The 19,190-nt window shown below is 49.2% G+C and overlaps 1 protein-coding gene across 2 annotated transcripts in view; it reads right to left on the bottom strand.

Annotated features, from left to right (window-relative positions):
* Nucleotides 1–19,190, bottom strand: part of JAKMIP1 (janus kinase and microtubule interacting protein 1) — an 85,124-nt gene that overhangs the window by 29,692 nt on the left and 36,242 nt on the right. For both annotated transcript variants that reach the window (XM_023519305.1, XM_012811632.1), the window contains 3 exons: nt 18,453–18,515; nt 3,645–3,773; nt 1,387–1,515 (listed from right to left, as the gene is read on the bottom strand). In XM_023519305.1, coding sequence (XP_023375073.1) covers nt 1,387–1,515; nt 3,645–3,773; nt 18,453–18,515 — 321 coding nt within the window. The remainder of the gene's footprint in view (nt 1–1,386; nt 1,516–3,644; nt 3,774–18,452; nt 18,516–19,190) is intronic.

The raw sequence follows: 19,190 nt of genomic DNA on the forward strand, positions 1-19,190 counted from the left end.
CCCCCTCAGCCTCTCAGCACGGGGGAGGGGCCTGCACCGTACACACCCACTCAGGCCTCTGGGAGGGGCTTGCATCACCAACAGCAGAGCTGAAAACTGAAAGACTGCACCTGGAAGTCACTTGAATAAGGAAAACAAGTGGGTTGTGGGACCACAGGGAGCAGTGGAGCTGCCCCTGCAGGCACGTGGCCACCTTGGGAACACCGCCACTCGCCACTCCGCAGCAGCCCCAAGCTGCCACTGGGGAGAGGGAGCTGGTGGGGCCACATTTCAAGTGAAGTCCGGAATCTGGGTTTCTCTGTGATTACTCTTGACTTTTAAATGTTAGCAAGTAGAACAATTTAAAATATCAAAGACAATTCAGCCCAAACAAAGCCTGATGGTTTCCCTCCTTTCCCTCCTAGAGGATAAAAGCCGACCCTTTCCTCCTGGCACAGAAGCTTCTTTCTCGAGTAGCCTCACCCATTTCTCCTACTCCCACCACACACACAGGGCTGCTACCATCCCCTGTAAACTCTGCACAGGAGTGGCCTCTCCTCTCTGCATCTGCCTGGGAGAGAGGTTTGCAGCACCACGCCCAATTCTGGAACGTCTCCTTTAAGGCCAACAAATCTACCCCTTGCACAGTTCCCAAACGGTGCTCTGAGAAAGCACAGACTTGAAGTCAGAGAAACCGGCTCTAACTCCCAGCTCTGTTAGGTACTGTCTGGGTGTTCTGGGGCAAGTTTCTTAGTTTTTTCCAAGTCTTAGTTTCCTCATTCAGAAGATGGGGTTAATCTCTTCTGCCTACGGGGGCCACTGGGGAAATGAGACATGGATGGGACACAGGAAAGCACTGGTACATGGGTGTGCTCCCAAGAGGAAGGGCCAGGCGGTCCTAGTCCACATGACTCCCAAAGGGGAAAGGGCCAGTGGGTGGAAGTTTCCAGGAGCCAGAGCTCAGCCTAGCACGAGGGTTAGTGAGGCCTAGACTTAGGGGGCTTGCCTTTCAGGCTGAGAGCTCCATGAGAGTCCCCAGATGTTCCACAGCGATGTCTGGGCTGGGGAGTCTCAGCCCTGCAGGGAGGTGAGTCTAATGCCTGCCAGGTGGCCGAGCCTGTGGCCTCACACCCAGCTGTGGGTCCTGGAAGCATGCTTTCTTGTGAGTAGATGGCACAGACAGCAGGGGCTAGTCAGACAGCACCATCATTTCTTCTGGCAGCCGGATGCCCCAGAGCTTCTGTGGTCACACCGAGAATGGAGAGAGAGTTCTGGAACACCACCACAGTGGAGACTCTGGTGAGTCCAGTGTCAAAGGCAGGGGCTGTGACAGAATTCCACCTCTGGAAGGGTCGACACCACCTCACTTTCCTCCAGCCCTGCCCACCCCGAGGCTGCAGCACTTACCCGGGCCTCCCTCTCAGCATCCAGTGTGCCCCCCACCTGCTCCTGGAGCAGGGCGTAGGCTCGCTGCAGGGCCTGGTACTCCCTGGTCAGCTGGCAGAAGCGCAGGTCAGCCTCTTCCCGGGCTGTGGTCTTAACATAACAGAGAAGAAAACAAATAATCAAGTGTGTGACTTCCTGGGTCTTTGTGTGCAGAGTGGACATGGCCAAATCAGATGCCCACCCCTCGTGAATGCTGCCAGTGAATGCTTAAGGGGCCTTTTGCTGCCAGGAAAAAATGAGGACTCTGGAGTGAAGGGCTGCTGGGAGGAGACGCCACTCTTCTCAGGAATCACTGGGTCTTGTGCAGCAGGTAGCAGAGCTGCACAGCCCAGCTCCAGAAGTGAAGGCTCCACTATGATGGGCAGCCCCTCCGCCCAGCACCCCTTGTCCTGGGAGTCCATTCTATGGAAGCAGACACAGAAGCACAGGAAGACGCAGATACAGAAAGGGCAGGGGCACCCCGCTCACAGGCGTGAAGACCCAAACGTAGGTGCTCCAGAAGGAACTGTTAAAGGGCTAATGTGCAGCCACGTGAAAAACCACAGATTCCGAAGCAGAAAGATGTCTTCCATGTACCAGCAGCTGGAAAAATGCAGATGTAAAACCTGCGTCTGGCTGGTCACTGTAATAGGATGTGAGAATGAGACTTGGTGCTGTGGCTGAGAACGACACCCTGGCTGCTGGGGGCCAGTCCAGGCCCGCCTCAGATGTCACTGGGCTGTTTTTTGTCTCCAGCATGGGCGAGGCCCCTCCAGCCAGCATGTGGCTAAGGCTGGTGGGCTGATGGGGGTGGGGGCAGTGTGTTTATCTCCAAGCATGAGAAGGGATGTCAGGGCCACTTCTTAAGAGAGGTGACTTGCATCCCTTGGAGTCGTGACACAAGGTAGCAGAACAAAGAGGAAGACTGGCTTGGGGTCAGATGTGCCCATGCCCACAGCACATGCATAATGAACCCAGGAGAGGAAACCAACCTGGAAGGCCTTCTAGAAGGCTCCACAGAGAAGACTACCAGCAAAGGGGGGAGGACCCAGCCAGGGGTCTATGGGAGGCTAAGCACCCAGAGTCTTGGGATATGTGGGAGTGCCAGGGAAGGCAATGCCCATGCTCCTCCAGGAAGCTACAGAAAGTGGTCCCACAAGGGGAGCCTGTGGAAACCCAGAGAAGAGCACCATCCCCCATCCCAGCCAGAGGGCATCACCCCAAGGTCCAGCTGCCCCCAGCAAACCCACCCTACACCCTTTCTACCCAGGCTCCTCTCTAGGCCCTGAACAAAAGCCAACAGAGGCTTGCAGCAGGGAGGGCTAGGCAGGGGTCCTCAAACTTTTTAAACAGGGGGCCAGTTCACTGTCCCTCAGACTGTTGGAGGGCCAGACTGTGGGCCCCGGGACGAGTCAGCTGCTAAGCAGGACAGGTAGCGGCGGCAAAAACACTCGGTAGGCCGGATAAATCTCCTAGGTGGGCCACATGTGGCCCATGGGCTGTAGTTTGAGGATGCCTGGGCTAGAGGAACAGGGAGGGAAACAGCAGCTGAGCTTGATGCAGACCCCAGCAGCAGGGAGGAAGGAGAAGGTTTGTATGGAACGAAGCCTAGAGTTCAGAAAATCAATGAAATGTGACTTTCCTGTCACTGGAAGGTCTAGAAACCCACAGTCTGCCTGAGGTTTTATTTGGCTTCTGAGGGGAATGAGCCTGGGGAGGGGTGAGAGAGGAAGAGGGGCTCTTCACACTAGGCCACCGGCTGCTCCACTGGAGGTGCTCATGTACCTGGAAGGCCACAGACACCCAGGAAAGGGGAGGCAGTAACCTTGGGGGATCAGACTTCACATGCGTTTCACCTTCACCTTTACACGTTTCAGGACTACTTGGATTTTCTCCTATAATGATGCTTTATCTCTATTGTCAAAGAGAGTAGTACACACAAATGGACACAGGCAAGCCCCCCACACAGCAGTTCTAACTGCAAATGTAACACCAAGTAACACCAGGCATCACATGTCAGTGGCTCAGCTTGACCTGGGCAGGCACAGACATCCTTGGCCAGGACATCAGTGCTAGGGAAAGAAAGGGCCCCACAGGCTGTCCCTACTGCCATCTCTGAGCCCACAGGAGGGGAGGACTCCCTTCCTGAGACTATCATGTGGCTAATCCACTGGTGGGAATGGGTAGCCTGGGGCTGAAACCACAGGTGGGGAGCTCCTGCACCCCACTGCTTTGCTTACATCGTCCAAGTCTTCTTCAGGAGTGGCTGGGGTTCTGTCTGTCCTGTCTGTGTTGTAGGATGTTTCTGACAATGTTTCTGAGTCCACAGACTCCTCATCAAATCCAAAAAATGTCTCCACAACATGCTTCTGTAAAATATAAATTTTCATGACATTAGCAACACAGTGAGGAACACCAGAGTCCCCCAGCCTTGTCATCAGCACACCAGTGCAGGGGACCACAACTGGAATACCACGACATGGCTGGGTGCTGTGTAACTGGGTAGGACAGGCGATGGTGGCTGAGCGCCAGTCTTACGGGGGGGGAGCGAGCTAGTCGGGACTCTGGGTGCAGGCTCTCAGGCTGCTGACCCACACAAATCACTTAGCTCCTTTGAGTGCCAGGAAATCATTGATTCCCTTCTCCAGTAAATGGACACATACACTCCCCTACCTTACCTGTGAGCACTGCCCAGTGAGGGGCCTGGCACTCGGCCACACTCAAGAAGGAGCATGCTTACTGTACTAAGGAGAAGGGGGTGGGGCAAGGCAGATGTTTAGTTCCAAGAGAAGAATCTGGATGAATCTGGACACCAGAAACAGGCAAAAGCTTCAAGAAGTAGAGGCCATGCACTGGCCCCAGGTCTCTGACTAGGAGGGCAAGTGCATGGCCAGGTCCTCATCAGACCTACTCTAAAAGGCAACTTTTATTTAACTACTGATGGCAGAAAACTGGGGACATTTATAAAATTAATAGGCACAGCATAAGAGATCTTTACGGACACCCACTCAGATTCAGAGGTAATTTTAATGTGTGCCAGTCTACCCTTCCTACCACTTCTCCCACTCCAAATATCAAAAAATATGGAGTGTCATTCATTCATTCATCCATTTAGTTAGCAAACACTGGCTGAGCACCTTCTCGAAGTCAGACACTGGGTTCGGCCTAGAGGAGGCAAAAGGATTAAAACCAAGCATGGTCCCTGCCCAAAGAGCTTACATCTCTTGGAGGCTACAGACATCAACTGACAATCACCAGATCAATGTTCCTTGTTTTAGGAACATTGGTTTATACCCCCCCCAATAGCTCTTAAGAAAAATTTTTATTTGTTCTTAGAATCAATGAATGCTTTTCCAACCACAAAGGAGGCATCATAGCCAAATTCTAAAAACCCAGCCCCAGGCTCTCACTGGCTCACCCAGAATGTAGCTTCTCTACCCTCTCCAACCACTCAAGGAAGCAGGGGGTACCCCACATGCTGAGGGCAACCCACACCCTGGGTGTTTAAGCCCATGTGTGCCCGCTAGCTCGTCTCTACAAATGTGAGCAAACCCTGACTGGTACCACAACTAATAACATGAGTGGGAAATCACTCAGACATCAGGAGGGAAGGAGACGGGAGAGACATCTGTCACCTGACAGAGTACCTAAAGACGCTGTGGGGGAGGCACCCACCATTGTGTGTCACCCAGAATGTTCTTGCATTTGGCATCTTTCTGGGCACTGTTTTCCCCTTACATTCCATTCTCGTTTGTACAGGGCAGAGACCTCTCCCCTGAATTGCAGATTCTATATTGGCTGGGTTCCCAATGGTCCCTTGGGGTCCTATGGGCAAGCCAAACACCCCCAAAACCTGTGCCTTCCACAATACAGTCTGTGATCAATAGTTCCAATCTTTCAGTTGCTCAGGTACCAAACCCAGGCGGCCTCCCTGCCCTTCTCACTCTCCCAAATCTACACCCCCCAACCCAGGAACCCCCCCAGCTCCACCTTCAGCCCAGAATCCAGCTCTCTCACCCCCTCCACCAATTGGCATCTCCATCTTGATCCACTGTCACCTCTCACTAAATCTCTCCCACTGTTCCATCTGCTCCTGCCCTGTCCCTCTGCCTGCTCTTGCCCTGGTCTGTAACCTGGTAGCCATAGCAACTATTCTATAACAAAAATTATGTCATGTTGCTCCTCACTCAAAGGGCTCTCCATGCCCAAATGAAAGCACCTGCATAGGTTCCTCACGGCCCACCTAGCCCCGAGGACCTGCTCCATCACTGTGGCCTCCCCTTCTCCCCTCCTCCTTATGCCTTATATGCACCTGTGACTGGCCCTTTGCGCTAACCAGATGCTCCTCCAGCATCAGCACAGCCTCTCCCTCACTTCCTCCTGGCCTTGGCACAAATATGACCATGTGATAAAGGGCCTCCGTGACCACTGTGCCTGTGCCCCACCTGGCCCCACCCCAGACCCTTCAGTCTCCTCCCTGTGGTCTCCCCACAGCATCATCACCACCTCACAGAAGGCGCACGCTGCCGTATGTTTACTGCTGGTCCCATCCTCCCCCCAGAATGGAGGCTCCATGAAGGCAGGGGTTTGACCCCATTTGGTCCCATGGGTGCCCAGGACCCAGAACAGAAACGTTGGCCATTACGTGAGTGCTCACAAACATGTCTCTGTTAATGAACCTGAGGCCAACCGGGTAATTCACCCACTATTTCAGGTTTGCACACAACATCCTTTCCATTCATTCCCACATCAGCTGAGCGTTGCCCGGCCACACTCCCCAGGGGAGTCTAACAGGCAGAAATGAGGAATCCTTTGCCAATGGCACTTCTCTCCTGGCAGAGGTTGGAGACAATTATATGTGTAAATCTCCCCTCCAGATACTTGACTTCAGGTATCACAAACTCTCCCAATAGTCTCCAGAAAGCAGAGATAGTGAGTGACATCTGATGGCAACAGAGTCCCCATAGTTATGACACCCTGGCAACATTGAAAGAGCATTTGAAGCTCTTTCTGCACAAACTTGGTTCACCCCCAAGTCCAGGTTCCACATTTTTCTGGGCAGCTGCTCAGCTGACCTTATTTCTTGTAAACACTGCTAATTGCAAGGTCTCTGGGGACAGGTCTGTGTTTGCTGCTGTGACTACTGGGAGGTGCTAGGTCATGTACTTTCTAAAAGATTTAGGATACATTCCTACACTTGACCATCCACTGGTAGATGCGGTTTCCACAGCAGCAAGGAGCCTCCCAGATCCACATCCCCTCCCCTGGCTTTTATGACTATAGCTGGGTTAGTCTGCTGCTTTAAGGGTTAGTTTACGTGATCATGTTCTACATATACAGAGCCTATACAGACACCTCTGTCAATAAAAAGCAGGGAAAGCCACTTTCATATTTAAAGTGGAAACAGGTGACACTCTTCTTTGAAGACAATGCAATTTGTTTTACACCATGTTTTCCAAACATATGGGAAATAATTAAACACCTGCTTACCATGGGCTGAGAAGAGAATCCCCTAGAAATGCCATTTCTGCTCATGCTTGGCACATAGAGCCTTTAAAAACAATGTCAAGTGTGAAAGAAACTGTGAGGTCTCAAAAAAAAAAAAAAAAAAAAAAGACCTGACAGTTTCTTTCACACTTGACACTTTTTTTTTTAGAAATTATTTATTTATTTATATATATTAGTCGTCTATTTTTTTTTTAGACTTTGGTAAAAACATAATAAGGAAAAGCAATTTGTTTGCTATTTGTATTTTGTCTTGTGTATTCTGTAACAAACAAGTAGTAAATGATTATGTATTAAAAAAAATTGCACAGCTCTTGTTAAAGCTATATTGATAGGTACTTTCTATTTTAGTTGCTGATACAATGCTATCTTTCTTTTTCTAATATTATTTTGGAATTCTTTTTTATATAGGAATATAACTGATTTTTGTATAGTTATTTTGAAGTTAGCTATATTGCTGAATTTTTCTATTGTTTTTGGTAACTCAGAAGTAATGAAATTTGTATTTTTTTTTTTACAAACTATTGGGATTTTTGAGTTATCATAATTGTACTAGCTAAGATCTTCAACTTTACTAGGAGTGGTGGTAATGAGTACACTTATCTCATAATCGATTTGTAGATAATGCTTTTGTTTCCTCATAAAATTGATACTTTGTCCAAAAAAAAAAAAAGAAAGAAAGAAAGAAACTGTCAGGTCTCAATTACTCTAAGATGCCCTGGGCATTTCCTAACAAAAGATTCTCAGGAGCATAGTTTGTACCCTTAGCTCATTCTAATAAGACTGCTATGTAAAAAGGGCTCATCCCTTTGACCTCCAAATTTCCTTACAATCAAAGCCTTGCCTTGCTGATGCCTTTCTATAAACTAATCCAGAGCTTAAAATCCAGTTTTGGCAAAAATGAACGATAAGCCAACACTTCTTCTCACGCACACTTGAATCTAGGGAGGTACTCTTTCTTTCTTAGCAGGTCAAATGGGACAGACAGGAAAGCAGGAGATGCCCCTAAATGTCCCTCCCACTGGATGCAGCCCTTCTCAGCCTTTTCTCTTCTCATCTCTGTATCATTTCAAACAGTATCACCGGTCACATGCACGAGCATCAGAACACAGCTGGGAACTGTCCAGGACCTCAAACGAGGCCTCCAGAGCCAGCTGCTTACCTTGGTGCTTGTATGTCATCTCTTGGCAGCCGGAGAAGTAGAGGCACACCAGGGCACAGAGACAGAGGAAGAAGGAGAAATACAGCACAAAGAGTACATACTCCATGGCGGCAAGATGGCCACAGGTGCTAGCCACTGCACACAGGCTTAGCCCAAAGCCACGTGACTGGTGTCAATTTTCAAGACTTTGTCCAGTCCTAGAAAAAGCATTAGTTCTTTACCCAGGCCAGGTCCCTTCCTCTACCACGCCAGCCACTATTCCTAAGGCTTCAGACTCCTGAGGTCAGAAACACCCCGGAGGCACCTTCAATGAAAGAGTTGCCAGCTCACGACAGGTCCCAGATGCTGGCCATGCTGGCCATGGCCGAGGAGCTGGTTTCCTGGATGGGGCTGCAGTGTCTTCATCACAGATGACAGCCTCTGAGCCAGTTTATTCTCTGGGGACCTTCCTCTGGGACCCTAACCTCCTTGAGCCTGTTGTCAACATCACTGCATAGGCCGTGGGTCCCTGGACAATTGCAGGTTCCTAGCAACAGTAACACAGTGAGAGTCATCTCCTTCAGGACCAGAGCTAGAGCTGAGGCACTGCCTCTATGCTTGCATATTTGGGAATTTCCCTGCTGCTCCTTGACCACACCAGGTACACCCTGGACTTGCCAAACTTTCTGGTTTCTCTGTAATCATTTCATCAGCCTTTGTTTAACCATTTTACAGACTGAAACAAGCCATTATTCAATGGAAATCTGTAAATTTTGAACTAGATCAAAGCCTTCAGGTGCCCCTGCCTAGACTCTATGACAGTCTTGCATTTTTTGCAGAAGTGTCACAGGCATAACATCAAAAGCAAAAACTTTCATATTGAACAGAATGGACAGATTTTCCCATAAAAAGTAAAAGATCTGGCTCGGTACCTGTGGCTCAAGCGGCTAAGGTGCCAGCCACATACACCTGAGCTGGTGGGTTTGAATCCAGCCTGGGCCCGCCAAACAATGATGGCTGCAACCAAAAAAAAATAGCCAGGCGTTGCGGCAAATGCCTGTAGTCCCAGCTACTTGGGAAGCAGAGGCAGGAGAATCGCTTGAGCCCAGGAGTTGGGGGTTGCTATGAGCTGTGACACTACCCAGGGCAACAGCTTGAGGTTCTGTCTCTAAAGAAAAAAAAGGTAAAAGATCTTTGGTCCTTTGACAGATACCAAAGCAAAATCAAAGGCAATGGATAACTCTTAAAAGAAATACACATATACAGCTGAATTCATACATATATTCAACTTCAACTATGCATGATGTGCTATCCCTTTTAAAATACCCATCAGATGTGTTTCATTTAGAGTTAACTAACCCCTTAAGTCATGTTTGCAAAAGAGGTGCCACACAGCCAGGGCTGGAAATGGTCCAAGAATAGGCCTCTGACCCAGCTGAGTCAAGGAACACCAGACAAGGGACTTTGGCTGGAACTATTAGGACAGACTGGCTCTTACCACTGGCTCTTACCACAGTTGCTAGGCAAGTATTACATAATGCCAGCCTGTAGCTGCTACAGACACTTGGGCCACCACACAGGGAAAGTCTGCTTGGGAAAGAAGCTAGCCCACTGGAAACCAGAGCTGAGAGACAGGTGGGTTTCTGGCAATAGCACGAGAGTAGTCTGGAGGTAGCCATCCCTAAGGCGAGCCCCCTAGACATTTCTATAAATGTCTATAGAGACAGCTCTATAAATTTCTTACCTTGCTTAAGTGACTTTGAGTTTTTGACCCAAAAACAGAAAAAAAATCTCAGCTCACTAGGGTTGGGAGACAGTCCTAGAAATCAAGCCACCTACAAACTCCTGAGTTCTGTGACAAGCCAAAAGGCTAGCTTCTACACCTGGAACCTCAAAAGAAACCAAGGACAGCCTTTGCCCGGTAAGTGTTAGCAGGTGCAACAGCTGCCTGGGCCTTAGGGATTCTAGGCTTTGCATAAACCAGCTGGCTCTCAGACATACTCAGACTCCTATCTCTACCCAGAGGCTCTCTGCCCTGTCACCTGACAGCCTCCTCCGTCAAAGCAGATGGTCACAGACAGTGGCCTGAGGGGAGGGGGCAGGCAGGACTGAGGGCATCACTTCCTCATCCTTCACCACTGAGCCCTCAGCAACACGGGCAGCCCCAGGCCCTAAGCCAGCTCCGATGAGGCAGGATGTCTGCTGACAACCTCCTTTGGTTTTTCCCAGCCAGATTGGAGACCTGGGCATCAGACACAAGTGCCGGCCCCAGCCCTGCTCCTGTGGCTGCCAAGGGCCTGCATGGCTCCCCGTCCACCTCCCAGGCAGCCCCATCACTCCTCTTTTCAGCCACAGCATCCTCTGAGCTCTTTCTGAGCTGAGCCTCTGTGGAAGCTGGTGTAGAAAGGGACTGGGACAAGGTGCTACACCACATGCCAGGACAGAGGAGCACAGAGCTGAGGAGCCCAGAGAAGGTACAACCAGCCCAGCCGGGAGGTGCCACAGGCCTGGAGGAAATGGTGACAGCTCCGCCAAGTCCTGAAGGAGCCAGAGGCACCAAGCAGAGGAGGTGAATGGTGCTCCCCTGAAGAGGAGCCCGAGTGGGCGGGCAGGCCGAAGGCAGAGGGTACGCAGCACTGGCCCCAGGGACCCACAGAGCCCAGTGGAGGGGCCCTCAAGAAACTGGGAGCCCACAGAGGGCCTTTAGGAAGAAGGTAGCAGGCTCACACTGTGCCTCAAAGAGGCCATCTCCCAGCTGTGGAGGGGAGAGGAGGCGCTGGAAGCAGAGGAACAGCCAGGAGTTATTTCCACATTCCCAGCAAAAGGGATGAGGCCCAAGCCCTGGGGTGGAGATCACTGAGAAAGCCAGTGGCCGGGGGTGGGGAGCTGCTGTCTGGAGCCTTCGCTGCAGCTCTTCCTCTTCCTGAGACCAGGCAGGAGGACCAGGAGCCTACAGAACTGGGACTGAATTGCCCCAAACCGCCATAACTTCTGGTCTATTCCAAAGTCTGGGGTCTTTGGCACTCTGGACAAGGTGCTCTCAGTGACTCCTGCAGCCCGGTCAGGCTCCTGAGCTTTGCTCCCACCCATGCCAGCTGCAGCCTCCTCTCACTGCCTGGCAGCTGGTGGGGCTTCCCCAGGTGCAGAAAGGCACCGTCTACGATGTGCTGGTGCCACTGAGCTGCTGGGTGAGGCCCAGAGCACAGCCCTGTGTCTTTATATTGTCCCAGTGTCCTATCTCCAGGGCATAAATCCTTTCAGAGCCCTTTACTAAGGGGCCTCCAGCCCTGGCTGGGTCCACTATAAGTTCTCAGCCTCATCCAAGATTCCCGGTCCTACTTTCAACCAAGGCACGTGAGCAAACTGTACTGACTTTCAGCCCTTGTTGTCACTCAGTAGGTGGGACATGAAGCAGCACCCAGAGCCTTCTGGGTGGAGCTGGGCTACTTACCTGGCTAGCTTGGCACAAAGTCCTGCCACCAGGGTCCTCTCTACCTCCAAACAAAGCTGCACAGAATGAGTCGTGATGGTTATTTATTGTGGAGGGGTGAGGATGGGGACACTGCTGAGCCAGGAGGGAACCGTCCTCATCCTTTCCAGCAAAGTGCCCACAGTTGCACACCATTGAGGGGAGCCCTGTGACATACGGGACAAGAAGTGAGCAGGCTGCATTCAGCCACTAAGACCCCTACACTGATAGCTGTGAGCAGCTGGAGGGCCCAGGACAGATCCAGCCCTCAGGGACCCAGCTGATGACAGCCTAGGGCAGGGATGTCTAGGAATAAGGGCAACTACAAAGAACCTCAGGGGAAGGCACAGAGATCTGTGGCTCCCTGCACAGGAGGAGAAGCACTTGGGCATCCCAGCCAGGCAGAGGCACCGCAGAGCCACTTCTGCTCTGGGGACAGCCGCCTGTGCTCCATCCTTCCCTCTAAAAGCCAGGCTTGCCTCTGGGGGCAGGGTCAAGTTCAGATAAGTTCTACGCATTGTGTCAGAATGGATGCAAGAGCCACTGACCACAGAGACCTGCCAGACCTGGGTTTGGCCACAGCAGACCTAGGGTTTTTCAGGGAGGAAGAGACATGTTATAGACATATCAGCCCAAGATAGGGCCTGTTCCTCTGACAGGGCTTTGATATTTCCCAGCACAGCCCCCAACCCTCCCTGCAGAAGCTACTCTGGTCTTACCTCACTACTACCTGAGACTACCTCTGAGAAAAATGACACAAATGGCGGGGGGGAGAAGAAGGGCCTGGGAATATGCATTTAACAGCCCTTCAAAGAAGAGCTATTGTGCTGAGATAAAGGGAGAGCAAGAAGCTATAATTCTCTAATCACCTACCACGCAAAGAACCAGAAGCTTGCCTGGTCTCAGGGACATAATCAGAAACCAAGGCTCCAAGAGTCAAAATAATTTTCCCAGTGCCACACGGCTGGTAGCTGGGCCTGACGCCCCTACTGCATGAAGTTACGAGTTTTCAGCCTCACCTGAGATTCCCAATTTCACTTTCAACCAAGGCAGGTGAGCAAACTGTACTAATTTTTAGCTATTGTTCATAGCCTCAGTATTCCAGTAAGATACAACTTCTGTGCAAGTTTTAGTATCTTACAACATGACTCAACACCCATGACTGGGGCTCCTGTGAGGGTTAGGCCCTGACAGCAGACCTGCAGAGCAAGCCCCCTCCCCAGCCTTCTGGGACAGGGCCTAAGGAACCAATCAGGGTCCTTCTCCAGCAGCCCCTCCCAGGGGCTGATATGAGCCCATGCCACCCTGGCAGGGTCCCTGGGACAGAGACCATCGATAGTCAGCTCCACCTTCCATAACCTGGGGATGGGTGGACCCATAGGCGCTCTCCCTCAGGGAGTCCAGAGAGGTTGCTAGGGTCCTTCCAAAAGAGAGTCAGGAGCCAGAAAGCAGGGATGGTTCTGTCAGACTTCTGGGAAACTCTGGAATCTTCCATGCATTCACCACAATATTCTGCTGAGGAAAGCCCTGGACAAAGCGGCAAAGCACTGGTGTACATAAAGGACAGACAGCATCAGAAGCGTTTAAGGGGAAAGAGAAGCTCAGCCATCTCCCTAAGGGGCTGCTTCTAGGAGCTCCATGCCAAGACCCTCAGGTCCCTTATATAAAATGGCATTTGGACATAACCTGCATGCACTTTAATCTCTAGATTACTTACAAGGTTGCACTGAATAGGATGTAAATGCCACATAAACACAGTCGTGCACTGGATACTGATGTCTCAGTCAACAACAGAGCCCATATATGACAGTGGTCCTATAAAGTTATAACTGTACTTCACTGTCCCTTTCCTACTTTCAGACAGATTCAAATACACAAATGCTTCCCCCTGTGCTACACTTGCCCTCAGTAGTCAGTATGGTAACATGCTGTCTAGGCTTGTAACCCAGAACCTCACAGCCTGGGAGCGGAGCAGACTAGACCATCTAGGTTTGCACAAGTGTCGTTCTCGTGAGGACGGAATCGCCCAAGGACACACTTCTCAGAACTCCCACCTTGAGCAATGCATGAGTGTGGTTGTTACACCGTGTTGTTCTTTAGGGAATAGTGAAAGGGGGGAAAGCCTATGCATGTTGAGTACAGACACAGCCAAACGTTTTTTCCAAATATTTTTGATCCCCTGTTGACTGAATCCCTGGCTGTGGGACCCATGGTACAGAGGGCTGAGTATTCTGAATGCCTGTGGCCTGTGGTAGAGAAGAAGAGGAAGCCACGTGGGCACAGAAGGCACCTGGGGATTAAAGAACACACTCGGGCCCCTGATGGATCCCAGGATCAATTCCAATGGACCCGCATCATGCAATGCTGGGGCTAAGCAGGAGCATGGGAGAAAAACTGGACCTTTCTCAAGGTTCAGGTTCTCACTGCGCCTTGAGAAAAAAGAACAGATGCTTGCTGGTGGGTCCAGAAAACAGGGAGTGAGAAAGACCCTGAACCAGCTCAGGAAAATTCCTGCGCAAATCTCCAAACTGGCTTTCTAGTGGCCTTGAACTATTCTCATTAAAGTGACTGACACTGGGACAGTCCAGTATCATGCAAATGCATTTTTTCCAGTAAAGACAATTCACTTCTTCAGTCAGTCACCATTCAGGGACACCCACTCTGTGCCTGGTAGGGAACAGGACACAGTGGGCAGAACAGACAGCTCTGTCCTCACCTGCTATAGAGGCAGGTGGAGCCAATCACAACTCAGGGCTGCCCCTTTGCATAGTTCCCATAAACACATTCAAAAATCAGAGGAAAGGGGGGGAAAGAAGTCTGTTTTTCTTTATTACAGCATTCTGAAAAGATATGAAAAATAAAATCATGGCTCACCAGTGGGTTTCTCAAAAACCCACGTGGAGGGCGGTGCCTGTGGCTCAGTGAGTAGGGCCTCGGCCTCATATACCAAGGGTGGCGGGTTCAAACCTGGCCCCGGCCAAACTGCAACAAAAAATGGCTGAGTGTTGTGGTGGACACCTGTAGCCCCAGCTACTTGGGAGGCTGAGGCAGGAGAATCGCCTAAGCCCAGGAGTTGGAGGTTGCTGTGAGCTGTGACTCCATGGCACTCTACCAAGGGCAATAAAGTGAGACTCTGTCTCTAAAGAAAAAACAAAAAAAATCCCTCCCTCCCCCAAAAAAACCCACGTGGAAACTTTATGAGGTATAGAATGTCACAGTACATCCAGTTAATGGGACAGACTGTATAGCCTTTAGTTGTGTGCTCCTTAAACACCTGTCCCATGGTGAGAATGGCACTCACACACAACAGGCAGCTGTGCAAAATGACACGACTCCTCCACGAGGCAGCAGGTGGGAGGCCTTCCCACCCTCAGGTCCACATTTCAAATTGTGGGAACCTGCTTCTGGTTGTTATTCAGACTATTAACATAGCTGTCTGGACAAAAAGCAGAAAGTCCAACAATAGGAGAAAGGCTAAGTAAGTAAGAGTACAGTCACTAATGAAATCTTCAACAATCAGGGAATAAAACAGAGCTGGCCCAGGAGGCGCTGCCAGCACAAGCAGACACACGTCCACTGCAGAATCATTCACAACACGCCCGCAGCTGCAGAATGGTAAACACATTTATGACCCATCTACTTAGAGGACTATGTAATCCTAACAATTTATATTACAGATGACAGCACTGAACATGGATAAATGCTTGCAGTTCTTATCAAATAAAAATGTCAGGTGCAGACTGTGTTCTAAGTCACAGCTGGGGAATGCACTGTGCCAGGGAGGTGCTGCAGGTAATTTTGATATCACTTTTGATTCCCCATGTATTCTATAATGTGGTTGTATCTCTTCCAAAGAAGTATACATTTAAATATAAACAAGCTCTTCCCAGATCACTTCCCATTTTTCAGGATGCAAAGTTATGCACCTCGTTCAACTTGGCTTATGGGGAAAAGCTTTGGCCCTAGAGTCCCAGGCCTGAGTTTGAACCTCAGCCTTGTCAAGTTACTTTTTATTTGACTTATTTCTATATTTTATGTCTGAATGTTTCTTCTAACTGTACAATAGGAAAAATTACACCAACTTCATAGGGTCGCTATGAGAATTAAATCAGACAAGAGATAACCCCTCATCCGAAGATCCAGGACATATTAAAATGAGCCTGGAGTGCTATTAGCAGCATTAACCTAAATGCTGTACCACAGGCCACTAGGGGGCAGCTTATGAACCAAATATCTCTCCAGATATATTTTATTTGGCTCACAGATACATATTTTACAGGGCGAGTATCCTTTATCTGAAATGCTTGGGACCAGAAGTGTTTCAGATTTTGAGCTAAGCAGGGTTGGGCCTGGTTAGTACTTGGATGGGATAAGTGTTTCAGATTTTGGATACTTTTGGATTTTGGACTATTGGCACACCCAGACTGACGTTATCTTGGGGATAAGGCCCAAGTCTAAACACAAGAGTCATTTATGTTTCATATACACATTATGCACATAGCCTGAAATTATTTCATATAATATCTGTAATAATTTTGTGTGTGAAACAAAGTTTTAACTTTTACTGTGAGCTGTCACATGACGTCTGGGGTGGAAGTTACCACTGGTGGTGTCATGTCGGCACTCAAACCTTTTGGATTTGGAAGGATTTAGAATTTCACCTTTGGATGAAGAACACTTAACCTGTATTGGGACCACAGTACTATAGACATGAGCACTGACATTTAAAATCCTTAGATGTTTATATAACACAGGTGTTAGGGACTGAACTGTTTCCCCACCCCACCTCCCAAGAAAGATAGGTTGAAATCCTAACTCTGGCACCTCAGAATGTGACATTATCTGGAAACAGGGTCATTATAGATACAATCAGTTAAATTCTCATAGGTCACCCTGGAGTAGGGTGGCCTCCTCATCCAGTATGAGCAATGTCCTTATAAGAAGTCAGCCATGTGAAGGCATTGAGACACACGGGTAGAATCTCACATGATAGTGAAGCCAGACATGGGAGTTAACAGCTTACAGACCAAGGACACAACAATTGCTAGACTGCCGGGTACGGTGGCTCATGCTCATAATCCTAGCATTTGGGAGGCTGAGATAGGTGGACTGCTTGAGCTCAGCAGCTCAGGACCAGCCTGACCAAGGGCAAGACTCTGTCTCTACTAAAAACATAAAAACTAGTTGGGTGCTGCAGTGGGCATCCATAGTCCCAGTTACTTGGAAGGCTGAGGCAAAAAGACTGCTCAAACCTGAAAGTTGGAGGTTGCTATTAGTTATGATGATGCCTCAGTACTCTACCGAGGTGACAAAGTGACACTGTCCCAACAATAAAAAAAATTAAAAAAAGAGATTGCTGGGAAACCACTAGAAGCTAGGAAGAGGCAAGGAAGGATTCCCCCATGTTGGTGCCACTGTGGCACCCCGTCATCACTTGAATAAAACAGTCGGGACACGGATAAAAGTAAAATGCTTGCAAGAGGTGGACTTCCCATAGGTCAGTGGTTCTCAACCTTCCTAATGCCATGGTCCTTTATTACAGTTCCTGTGGGTCATGACGGGTTGAGAACCGATGCCATAGGTGCAGGGAAGCCCCGAGTAACCTCCGTTGTGGCCTTTTATTTAAATAGTATACAACAGGTGTGGGGGGCCCACAAACCTGAGCTACCTGTGCTCTTTCCCTACAGGCTTGACTTCCACCCTGTTGCACCACAAATGTTCAAAGTATAAGACCTGCTTGCTAACTGGCCACTGATCTTATCTCATTAACGCATGCAGTTGCTTGAGGGCTTGTCTCCGGGCTGCAAAACATCTCCATGCCAGCTCCCAGCTCGGAGATTGTCCTGTTCCCAGTGCCTCCCTCAAGAACCGGTGATGCTCTTACAAGCCTGATGCTCAGTCTCCTACACCCCTACAGGTTTTAGGAGAGAGCAAGGCCATATTGACACCCTAATGAAGTGTGATAAATTGTTCGTTAAAAATTTAATGATAAATTTTTGTTGTTCTGAGTCACCCTTTAGTGGTACTGTGTTAAGGCAGCCCTAGAAAACTAACACATTAAGAATTAACACCTCTTTTAAAGACTGGAGTATATGACACCACCTAAGACATCTATTTATAGCAATAAAGATTCAGGACCCCGTTTGCCACAGTCCCCACCATTCCCTACTACACTCTAATACCCAGGTCATATACCATTGCCACTCACCATCACATGTGCACAGCTGTTTCACTTATAGATAAAAAGTATTCCTTTATAACCACATAATTCTCAAAAAATGAATTGGGTAGAATATTTGATATAATAAAAAGGTAAAGAGGCCCATGTCTTCATGAACTGAAAAACAGGTTCACAGGTTTCAAGGCAAACTATGCCCTTTTTTGTACCTACTCCTATTTGCTCTTTTGCAGTCCAGCTTGGTCCCTGAAGGCATTTGCATTTAACAAACCCAGCTCTACACACTCCCTACCAGGACATTCCAACACTATTACTAAGAAATGGACAAAACTAAATTTAAGGAAAACAAAACAAAACAAAACCCCACAGTTCTGCATGACTCAAAAAAAACCTACGATGCTCCTGAATTTTTTTCAGAATAGGATGTTAGATGATATAAACCAAGCCAGAGTGTTAAATCCTTCAAGAACTGCAAGTATTTATGTTTTTAATTTTGGATGAATACTTGAAGCCTAAATACAGAATTCATCGGTAAGTTTTCCATGAATAAATTACAATAACCAGATCATATTACATGCCATATTTTATGTTGCTTTGAGAGACGGTGGCAGCAGGTTTTTCATCATCAGACATGCAGAGCTGCCTGTGTCTCTGAGCACAGGGCCCCTCTATAAAACACCCCCTGCAGTGAATGACCTGCCCTGCAGACACGGGATACAGCTGCAAAGCAGGCAGCTACACTGTCCCAGGCTTACCTTGGGTGGCTTCATACTTTTCCCTCGATACCTCTTGGAGCAGTGTAACAGCCGTTCTTTCTCCTAGAAGGAGATACAACTGTTGGTGTCCCCAGCCAGCCTCACATCACACCACCCAACGCAAATGGTTCTCAAAGGAAGCAGCTCATGACACTGCTGCACCTACTGTCTACCCCAGGCCTGGGTGACTCTCAGCTCTAAGTACCCAGGACCGAAAGCTACAGAGTTGCACCATTTACTCAGGTCCTTGACTGAACCTCTACTTTATGGAAAAATTCCCAAGACTTGCCAGAGCCATAAAACTCAAGCCTGTCTTCTTTGGGGGCTGGAAGCTGTAAAAAGCACTAAGCAGAGATGACTGAACATTTGCTCTACTGGCCTTAGCAGGTTCTTCCTGCGCAGACAGAGCTGGGGCCAAATCCCCTGGGCTCCTTCTGGCCAGGTCACTCCTTCATTTTTTGTTTGTTTGTTAGTTTGTTTTGTTTTGAAATAGAGTCTCACCATGTCGCCCTGGGTAGAGCACTGTGGCACAGCTCACAGCAACCCCAAACTCTTGGGCCTAAGCGATTCTCTTGCCTCAACCTCCCAAGTAGCTGGGACTACAGGTGCCCACCACAATGCCCTTATTTTTTTGTGGTTGCAGTTGCCATTGGTGCTTTAGCTGGCCCAGGCTGGGTTTGAACCCGCTAGCCTTGGTGTATGTGGCTGGCGCCCTACCCACTCAGCTGTGGGCACTGC

Source organism: Otolemur garnettii, unplaced genomic scaffold, assembly GCF_000181295.1.
Source record: "Otolemur garnettii isolate 467f Iridium unplaced genomic scaffold, OtoGar3 scaffold00171, whole genome shotgun sequence".
NCBI classification, from domain to species: Eukaryota; Metazoa; Chordata; class Mammalia; order Primates; family Galagidae; genus Otolemur; species Otolemur garnettii.